This window comes from Lathyrus oleraceus, chromosome 6 (genome assembly GCF_024323335.1).
Source record: "Lathyrus oleraceus cultivar Zhongwan6 chromosome 6, CAAS_Psat_ZW6_1.0, whole genome shotgun sequence".
NCBI lineage: Eukaryota > Viridiplantae > Streptophyta > Magnoliopsida > Fabales > Fabaceae > Lathyrus > Lathyrus oleraceus.
Genome location: NC_066584.1, coordinates 237136570 through 237147423, shown reverse-complemented (window position 1 = coordinate 237147423; position 10854 = coordinate 237136570). Strand labels below are relative to the sequence as shown.

Here is a 10854-nt window from a genome sequence, read left to right as displayed (position 1 = left end):
AGAAGAATTACAATCATCTATAATCATCATGATAGAACAAGATACACACTTAATACCATTTTTTTTTTGTGAGAATCATATATTCTAAAATTCATCTAATTTCTTAATGAATTGTATAACATAAGCAAATTAATTTACATTGTCGCGTTACATAAATAAAACATGTATAAAACTTAATCTTCGAATATTTTCATTTATATTTTGGTATGAGAAGACTTAACTTTAATTGCATTTTGATACATTCGAAAGTTAATTTTAAATTTTTAAAAAATTATTAGTTTTTCACTGGGTGCATAAACACCACTAAAAGTGGATAAAAATATCCCTTAATAATATGCTCTTTAGTAAAAAAAAAAAATCTCTAACATGACAAATTTTAAATAAAGTTAAACTCTTAGCTTGGTGGTGGTTCTAGGCCAAGAATGAGAACTACCAAATTAATTTGGCCCAGTGCCTTTGCTTTGTTTTGTCTTTCACGTTTGAGATTATATTCATCATATGTTGACTACCTTTTAGGTCTATCGTATGCACTCCAAGTGCTCTAAAATGCTTATAAAAAAATATAGCACCTAAATTTTTTAATATATTTCTGAATTTAAAAATAAATAATAAATAATAATTTGCTAGAATATTCTTAAATACTTTACATGAATTAAATTTTGTATATTAAGTTAAAAAATTATTCAAAAATATTTATATAATATTTTAAAATGAGGTGTTGTATATACTCTAGCATTCAAAGTTGATTTTTTTTAGGCCTTCTCACCCTTAAATATATAGCTTATCATTACCTTTTATCATGGATGTTCAAAATAAACTTATATTTTTATTTTGAATTAAAAATTAAATAATTTTACCATGATTCATATTTTGAACATCCATATAAAAAATAAAAGCTAAAATAATCTATATTTTTTCTAAATCACAAAAAATATTTTTATTTTTAAAAATATCTTTCGTTCAAATATTTTTTTTACTACAATTTATTTTTAAATTATATAATCTCTTTTTCTGTTTCGTTCTATCTATTTATCCATGAACATCCCTTATTTTTATTTATTTATTCTTAAGCATAATAATTTTATTTTCTATTGAACATTTGAATGTTTTAACTTTGACTTAAAATTAAGTCCACATGAATTTTGGCTTGATATAAAATGAATGGGAAGTATGAAAAGGATGAAGAAAGAAGTAGGGGCTACGCTAATTGACAATAGTTTTGTTTAAGCCATAACACCCGCATATATAACTTTTGTTAAGTTCTCTTTGTCATTTAAAAGTAGTTGATGCGTCGTTATTAATTTTTTTAAATGTACCTAAAATCTATAATAATATATAAAGGAAAAATTTAATTTTGGTGTAGTTTATTTTTCTATCAATTTTACTCTTAGGTAACTTAGATAATAATTTCTAATAACTTCTATTGAAACTACTTTCATCATCTTTCACATAATTTCTTATATAATTTTCAATTAAAATTATCTATAACAATATATAAATGGAAAACTTAATTTTGGTCTAACTTATTTTTCTACCAAATTTATCCTTAGGTAACTTAAATAATAATTTCTAATAACTTTTATTGAAACTATTATTATCATTTTTCACATAACTTCCTATTATTAATTTTTATATAACTTCCAATTAAAATTAATATTAAATAAAATAATATCGTATATATTTTCACGTGTGTTTATTAAAAAAACGAACAGATTGGCACATAGTGCCCGTTTGAACGCTAATATATTATAAATGTAAAATCACATATGGTCACAAAATACAAGAAGGGCCTGAAAACCAATAAAAAGACAGACCCACTCAAAATTATACCACTACTATTTAAGAATCGTCTTGCTACTCACATGTTAGATCTCAAATCAACTAAATCCATTATTAATAGAAATAATAAGACAAACAAAACGCCCAACACCATGCTCTGAATCAAGACAAACACTCAATCCATTATAGGTGCAAGAAAGAATATGATTCTAAAATCAATCTTTTGTTAAGTTCTCTTCGGCATTTAAAAGTAGATGATGCGTCGTTGTTAATTTTTTTAAATAGTACGTAAAATCTATAACAATATATAAAGAACAAATTTAATTTTGGTGTAGTTTATTTTTCTATCAATTTTATCCTTAGATAACTTAGATAATAACTTCTAATAACTTCTATTGAAACTACTATCATCATCTTTCACATAACTTCTTATATAACTTCCAATTAAAATTATCTATAACAATATATAAAGGGAAAACTTAATTTTGGTGTAGCTTATTTTTCTACCAAGTTTACCCTTAAGTAACTTAAATAATTTCTAATAATTTCTATTGAAACTACTATTATCATTTTTTACATAACTTCCTACTATTAATTTTTTATATAACTTCCAATTAAAATTAATATTAAATAAAATAATATCGTATATATTTTTACGTGTGTTTATTAAAAAAGCAAACAGATGGGCACAAAGCCACAAAGTGCCCGTTTGAACACTAATATATTATAAATGTAAAATCACATATGGTCACAAAATACAAGAAGGGCCTGAAAACCAATAAAAAGACAGACCCACTCAAAATTATACCACTACTATTTAAGAATCGTCTTGCTACTCACATGTTAGATCTCAAATAAACTAAATCCGTTATTAATAGAAATATTAAGACAAACAAAACGCCCAACACCATGCTCTGAATCAAGACAAACACTCGATCCACTATAGGTGCAAGAAAGAATATGATTCTAAAATCAGTCTTAAAAGTGTATGAGATCTCCCAAAATCTCCCCAAAATATTTTCAAGCCAAATAAATACCTTTCTCTTCCAACTCTCTCGCTATTTTTGTGACTCCATTAAAAATGACATCATTTCAAGATTTCCAAATGAACTAGAGTACGACAAGCCAAACTATAGAAGATAATCACCCTTATATTCAACCTTACCCAATAAAGAAAGAAAAGACTAAAAAATGACTCAATGATACTAATGAATAACTATCAATCACTTAAAAACTTTATACCACACCAACGAGTCAATCTCACAAATGACAAAAAATGAGAAGTTTTATCAATCGAAAACCCACGAAAGGGGTAAAAAAAACTTATTCTCACCAAATTCTCTCTAATAGGAAGCTTGTCTTGCAAAAGTCGGCAAGAGAAGACCAATATCTTCTACGAGTCCTGGCTACTCCAAATAAAGGGAAGGATTCGACTCTATCCCAAAAGTCAGGCCACATAATAAGTCGAGCTCTCCCTCTAGACGAGGTAAGTAGATACCACTGAAAAAGTATCATCACTAGAGTGTTTCCATATCCACTTATCTCTGTCTAAGGTAAAGTGTAACATCTTTAAGCAGAGAGAGGAACTCGTAAAAAATGGTACCTCTTTAAGGAAGAAATATCTCCGCCATCTATGATTGCAACTCAGGACTCCAATAACGACATGCCATATATCCCTCACTAACCCTCTAGGCAGGAGATAATTGGAGAACAAATCAAAAAACTTAAACTTTAAGGGGATACCCCCTTATCAAGGGTTTGTCCAAAAGGAAGAGACACCTTTTTCCACCTGGAAGAAGAGAAACGAAAGCCCATTTCCCTTCCTACATTAAGCGAGGAAACAAAAGTAACTTGTATCTAACTATAAGAATATCCCTTCAAGCCCTGAGTCCCTTACAAGCAACCTTGATCTCCACTATAGTGAAGAAAGTCCTCGTTGAAGAAAGAAAGACAAGGTTCATATTAACCCCAATAAGACTATTCTTAAAGAAGTTGATGCGAAACTCTCTCAAAACCTCTAAGAATGGCCTTGTTACACCACAAACTCTTTGTCATCATAAAAGTATCATCAACATTACTAGAGATGAGAATAACAACCCAAAATTTCCAACCTAGATCTAGAGTAAAGACCAAGCTCCTCATCCCTCCGTACTAAACTGTTAAGCCCATCACCCACCACCAAGAGGAAAAGGATCAAAGCTAGGGGATCCCCTTGTTTCAACCCCATTTGGATGTTAGTCTCTCAAATAAGACACACGTTAACCAACACCGCAAGATTTCCAGCAAAAACATAGACTTTCATCCAAGATTGTCATTCCTCACTAAAATCGAATCTGATCAACATATAATTCAGGAAACTCCAAATAAATGAATCATACACTTTCTCAAAATCCACCTTAGAATTACGCAAGGACTTATAGATATTTTAGCCAAATTAACCAACTTATTAACTGCCACCACCCTATCTACGAACATTCTCCTTTTAAGGAAAGTTGGTTGGTTAGGGAAGATGAGCTTCTCCATCACATACCTAAGTTTAATGGCCAACACTTTAGCCGCCACCTTATACAAAAATCCTAACAGGTAAATAGGATGGAAATCTCCCAAAAGAGAGGGGGTTTAACATTAGGGATTAGAGTGACAAAGTAAGAAGCAAACTACGAGGTAGAGATGCGAAACGATGAAATTGATCAAACATGATCCCCAAATCATTTCTAGGGAGGTTCTAGATTTTTTTTTTAAAATATAAGTTAAAACCATATGGACTTGAACTTTTATTACCATCACATTGGAATACAGCTACATCAAGCTCCTAGAGATCAAAGAGAGTCGATAAAGAAATATTATCGTCATTCGGACGAGAGCAGGAGACTAAACCATCCAGATGAGGGCTATCAACATCACTCTTTAAAAATCTCATTGAAATGATTCACTACCTCATGTCTAATATCAGACACCCCTTCAATCCAAACCTCTCTAACTTTAAGCGCTAAAATAACGTTTCTTCTGCTCCTACTCTTAACTGGAGCATGGAAGTAACCAAAATTATAATCACATTCCCTGAGCCATTTAGACCTAGATCTCTAAAAGAATTGGGAATCTTTGATCCTAAGAAGGGACCACAAATCCGCAATCACTTTGTATCTAGTATCAAATCTCTACACCATATAAGACTTAAACATCAGCCATAAAATCCACCTTACTAACTTCCTTTTTCAACTTATCAATTTGAGATTCAAGATTATCAAAAAAAACCTCCATAATCTATGTTTTCATGACCACTTTGAATGTTTTAAGCTTCTCCATTAACACAAAAGCTTTCCAACCATGAATCTCATTGGTACTCCAAAAGGAAGTCACTAGATCAAGAAGACTACTATGAACTAACTAATGATTATTGAACCTGAATGCTTTGGGCCCTAATAACTGATTATCATACTTTAGGATAATAAGACAAGGGGTATAAGGTTCAACAATACTTAATTCATGAGACGGCGAGGAGTAAACCAGTGGTACTTGATCCAGAATAAAATCTAAGCTCAAGTAGCAAGGTGCAACTCCTGATGACCTCCCAAAGAAAGAGAAGCGCTACCATGGGCCCATATTGAGATACACAACATTTCTCAAATCTCAAAGAAATTATGAAATGCCCTCACTTATACATTATAGTGATTTAGCCGTGAAGATATGGATGAATAGCTATGTAATATATATATATATATATATATATATATATATATATATATATATATATATATATATATATATATATATATATTTTTGACTAGTAGGCTTGAAGTAAAATGACTTCGGATGCGTTCAATTTTCTATTCTTTAAATCGTTTTGGGGAACCTTGAAGTCAGATGCAAAAGTCATGTTCGAGCAATTTCACCTTAATGAATGTCTTTGAACTATTAGAAAACTTCAATGATGTGTTTAGAAAGATGCAAAAGAAAAATCATATACATTTGCAAAAGAAAAATCATAAAATGTTTATTGCACTAAAAACTCACATAGTGCACTCATTCTCAATCATCTCCCGAACCTCATTTATTACCAAATATGTTTTATTTGCACCAATGACTTCAGCTTGTTTCTTGCTGTCTTTCCATAGCTGCAAAGGAAACATTTAAATCAGCAGCATAAGAAAACTACCACAAACTTATCAAATAAAATGCAATGGTGCTTACTTGTATGGTTGGCATTTTCTGCAATGAAGATTGAGAGGGCCACAACATGCAACACATGGAAGAATAAATATAATAAGAGAAATGTTTAGATAGCTAATTTAGTTGAAGTAAATACAACAATCAAAATAAATTGAGATAAATGGTTTCACATATTGGTTCAAGCCAATTACCATACATGCTTAATAAAACAATCCAGTAAAATCATATTGGAAATCATTCAGATGTTATGAAATGATTCCCTGCCCCTCCAGCAAAACAATTCAGTAACAAATCAAAGACCATAATATTAGGGTGAAATAAAATCAGAGAGGAAGCACATAAAATTGAGATACCAAAAGAAAAATGAACATAAAGTGAAAGCTTAGAGCAACTTACAGTCACACCAGCACGAGCAACAAGTTTGTGTGAAACTGCATTAACATCTACACTGTAGAATTGCAATCTACATGAAATTAACAAACATATCCTTGATTGAGTTGACAAATACTGAACAAAAATGTCATGACAGCAAAAAAAAATTACATATGGGAAATATGTTTACTATACTCTAAAATCCAAGTATCTTCCCAAATATAAGTTAGTTCGAAGTATTAGAATATGATTCTAGATTCATTAACATACTCTAAAATCATCACTCGGCACAAGTCAAAATACTAATCAACTATGATCAATAGATGTTCATCAGCTTTGTAATCAATATTTTCTGTGCTGGTTTGTACTTTGGCATTTTGTTGCGGCTTGAGGTAGAGATGACTCCAAAGTAGAATGTTTGGTACAAGACTTCAAAGGAGCTGAAGCAAATGCAATGTTGTTCGATGATGTCAACCACATCTTGAGGGGGCTGCGGTGACATGCTTATTGGACTGGTGATCGCTATTATGCTGTCAAAAGAGTTTGGGATTAGTACTATGTGCACTATTTAAAGGTGACTTTTAGTATTACAAGTGGTACGAGACCCAGAGCTGGAAAGACAGACATAGGTTTGCCTTGATCACTAAAGTGAAGCGTTGAAAACTGTGTCATGTGCATAGAATGTAAACCAGGAGAAGCTGCAAGATTTAGGGGGCTCAGTAACAAGAAAAGTCAAATACCTAGAACTCAGATCGCTGAGTTTCCCAAGCTTCATGAATGAGAGAAGGCTAAATGCTTCTAGTTCTAGGCATTATTTGTGTTGGAAAATATCACATCCCGTACTACATATGTTTGATAAATGCTAGTAACCAGGGACAGAATCATAAACACAAGAACACATTTTAACATGATTAAGACCAAAATGTCAACATCTTTGGATAAGGGATCAAATTCCCTACGAACAACATTGCATTAAAATCTTTTGAATAGAAAAGTTGAAAACCCTCCCCCACTCTAACTAGTCAAAAGATAAAGATACAAGCCCTTTGCCTATTGATATGACAACTTTTAATGGATAAAGTTGAAAACCCTCCTCTGCAGCAGAACTAACAATTTTACATCTCCAATCCCATACCCGAAACAATGCCTAGAACAGTACTTATACCCCACAAGAAATTGCTTGATAATCAACGACCCTTATACACACTGTTATTTAATGACTTTCCTAGGTTCTTATTTTTTGAAAATAAAATAATCCACATATCTATCATATTAATAATGATTATGCATACATTTAAAATTTTGAACCTACTAATAAAATAAGAATCTGCCAACACTTGTCTAAATAGGATATTAGCGCGTATTAACCAGGTATAGGTGACATCCCCGGCTTTGAGCTCTGATGCCGATTTCGGTATAGCTCAGAAAGACTTGAAAGTTGGCCAAAAGGCGTCCAAGATAGATGCTATAAACACAATTAAGCCTCCACTACAGATGAGGAAAGCTGTCTCCACTGCTTCACGAGATTAAAACCAGAGTTCATTCTGTCAAAGAATCCTTTCTGAGAGCTGCAAGAAATTCCCTGACTGCTGAGGAGAACAGGATACTTGAAACCTATGAGAGGGCACACCCGAATATAATAGTGGCTCTCGAAGAAAGCGGCATCATTAATTGGCTATCATGCTGGCGTGGAATCTATAAAATCCGCCAGTTTGACAAGGTTGAGCCATTCATTATTGGCTATCATGCTGGCGTGGAATCTATAAAGACCAAAAGTGAAGAGAGGATCACAGGACTAAAGGGAACATTAGAAGCCACCTCTAATGAGCTTTGATACAAGGTCCAGGAGCTCATGAAACAGATAACAGAGTTAAGGATACAGAATCAACATTTTCGCAAGTCTGCAGCACAGTATAAGTGTGATCTGGTTCAGGTCCCCGCTTGTGTTTTTCCTATCCCAATGAAGAAAAATGTTGATCCACTTGCTCCTATGGATCCTTTACCTGTACCGCAGATGAGCAAGCGATTGGCCTACTCCGACATCGATATGATGTTTGAGAGTATGAGCAAGAAATCAAAGACTGGGGTAATGAACAATGAGCTACTCCTTCCTGCTCCTACTGTACCGAAAGAACCGGTTGTCCTTACTACTGTTGATCTCATCTCTTTCTTCAACCTGACTCCAACACATCTAGGAGACATATGTAAGAACCCTGTTCAGGCTAGAGAGTACTTCATTAGCGCATGTAACGAGAGTTGATCTGGATCTGATAGCTCTGAAAGCAAATGCCGTCCAAAGAGCTCAGATGAAAAGGAAGCTGCTAAAGAAGTCACTTTTGTAGAGATGAGTTAGGCCAAATTCTAATTCTAATCCTCTATACTCCCCTCTTCCCAAAGTCTTTCCTTTCTGTTTCTTCTAAAAATCCACAAACAGAGCCTAAAAGGCATTTCCGTAATAATAAACTACATAAAAGCTAGAGAAAATTTTCACTAAAAGTGGACGTTACGGGGTTATAAAGGAAAAGTTTCTCATATGTAAATGTCAGTTACAGATACACTGAAATCATTGTAGTTCTATATGATACTCAAAAAAACAAAAATGGAATCTCACCTTGGATAATAGTCTACTGCCAACTTTTCTAATTTCGGTTTTAGATATATACATTTTCTGCACCAACCTGCCATCCTGAAAACCAATAATCTCACCTCAAATCCCATAAAAAGAGTTATTCATTACAACAACAACCAAGCCTTTTACCACTAAGTGGGATCGGCTACATGTATCGACTTTCGCCATAGTGTTCTATAAAAAAAATGAGAGAAATATAAGTTTCTCATGCAAAGTGGCGCCGCTTTTCTAAGGCATTGTTCGTGCTTATAAACTACTGTTAGCTTTGATTCACATGCAATGTGAAACATTTTTGGTTTGGTAAAACATAAGGCATCCTAAACAATAAGGAATATTACAAAGCTCAAATTACCATAACACACAAAGCAGTATTCTGACCATAACAGGGTCATCATCAAATGGCATCATTAGTTAATTTATTTTAAGGTTAAAATGCTTAATAGCTTCAAATTGCAATTTTGGAGAAAAGACTGTATGTATGTATACAATAATTCCCTGGCTCAGAAGAATTTTGCCATCAACAAAAAATTCAATAGGTTGAACTTTGCGCATTAACTCATAAGAGGGGTGTTTTAAGCAATAACTAATTGTTAAATATTAATTTCCCTAATATGTTTGGATTAGGGTTTAAAATTGCTGTCAACAACCGCAATTGCGACACCGCAGTTGTGCGGCCGCATTAGGAACGACGTCAAACAATTTGGCGATGTTATTTTCATAAAAAATTCACGGCGCAATGACCGAAATTAGGAATGTACCAAACAATAAGGAGAGCATGTTGTTGATGTTGAGCCTCGGCAACGACGCGATCGAAGTGGTCCTCGCTGCTGATTGGTTCAAGATGAAGAGACGAAACAGGATCATCATCCTGTAACTGGCCTTCCTCGTGCCTTAACGGAATCGACGAGGGAGATGAACACGAGACGGAAATCGATGGGAAGGTGAAGCGGCACGGAGAGAGAGTAGTTGACGTAGGTGATGGAGTTGTAGCTGTGAAGAAGAATGTTGATGCCGGATGAGAGTGGGGGTGAAGGTGGGACCCAACATGTTGCGCCATTTGCTTGCTGACTGTTGCAGAAGCCAAATGTCCAAATCACACTGCTTTCATAACATGTGTTTTGGATGTTTATTTGTGCAAAACCGGTAGGATTGATTTTAGTTTACTTTTTTAAACATAATCAAATTGAAACTAATCAAATAGTACGTATATAATATTTATGGTTAAATGGTTAAATAAGTTTTTGTTCTTATATTAAACTAGCAAAGGACCCGTGCGTTCGTACGGGTCGCGCAAGTGCAATAATTTATTTTTAAAAAATTAAAATATAATATATTTATTTATTATATATATATATATATATATATATATATATATATATATATATATATATGGTTGGATCAATGTACACAAATTTATTGCATAAGAGTTTTTTTTAATGTAATGGATGTTAAATGATCAATAAATGAGTTCAAAGAATTTCCACAAATAACTTTTTCCAGTTTGGGACATAATAAAGTAAAACATTATTAATTTATAGTAATATAATTTGCTTAATTTTTTTTTATACTATATTAAGGAAATAATCAAAAAATATAATACAAAAATATTTTTACAATTTATTGGTATATTGATATATAATAAACCTTCCATTGTTAATGTTATGAATAAATATTCCATTTATCATTGAAATGAATAAACATTCCATTTATCATTGAGATTTTGGACATAAGAAATAAAAATTCATTTATTTAGTAATGGATGAAATTTTCCAATCTGTTACTAATTTGAGGTATAAAAGCGCAAATATTAACCTTCATAATAAATGATTATTTAACCAAAATACATAAACCATATAAAAGAAATACCAGAACCTCATTTGTTTTAAAATATAGTAATGAATACT

General features: G+C 32.5%; 1 protein-coding gene across 2 annotated transcripts; it reads right to left on the bottom strand.

The window, feature by feature from the left end:
• Positions 1-5657: 5657 nt before the first annotated feature.
• LOC127094477 (thioredoxin-like 3-2, chloroplastic) lies at positions 5658-10121 on the bottom strand. Of its 2 annotated transcripts, XM_051033305.1 has the most exons (5): positions 9709-10121; positions 8933-9007; positions 6346-6412; positions 5971-5988; positions 5658-5894 (listed from the first exon to the last, which is right to left on the bottom strand). In XM_051033305.1, exons 1-5 carry the CDS (start codon positions 10005-10007, stop codon positions 5790-5792), a joined length of 564 nt encoding a protein of 187 aa, XP_050889262.1. In that variant the 5' UTR covers positions 10008-10121; the 3' UTR covers positions 5658-5789. The 2 variants fall into 2 exon arrangements, with proteins under 2 accessions (XP_050889262.1, XP_050889261.1); XM_051033304.1 differs by lacking the exons at positions 5658-5894; positions 5971-5988; positions 6346-6412 and adding an exon at positions 6454-6851.
• Between the last annotated feature and the right edge of the window lie 733 nt (positions 10122-10854).

What these genes read in the sequence shown, in the direction of transcription:
- LOC127094477 (XM_051033304.1), bottom strand. Translation starts at nt 10,007, where the DNA reads ATGGCGCAACATGTTGGGTCCCACCTTCACCCCCACTCTCATCCGGCA. An exon ending in CATGCTCTCCTTATTGTTTG is followed by an intron (nt 9,008 to 9,708) that starts GTACATTCCTAA and finishes ATTGGTTTTCAG; the next exon opens with GATGGCAGGTTGGTGCAGAA. An exon ending in GCAGTAGACTATTATCCAAG is followed by an intron (nt 6,852 to 8,932) that starts GTGAGATTCCAT and finishes CTCTTTTGACAG; the next exon opens with CATAATAGCGATCACCAGTC.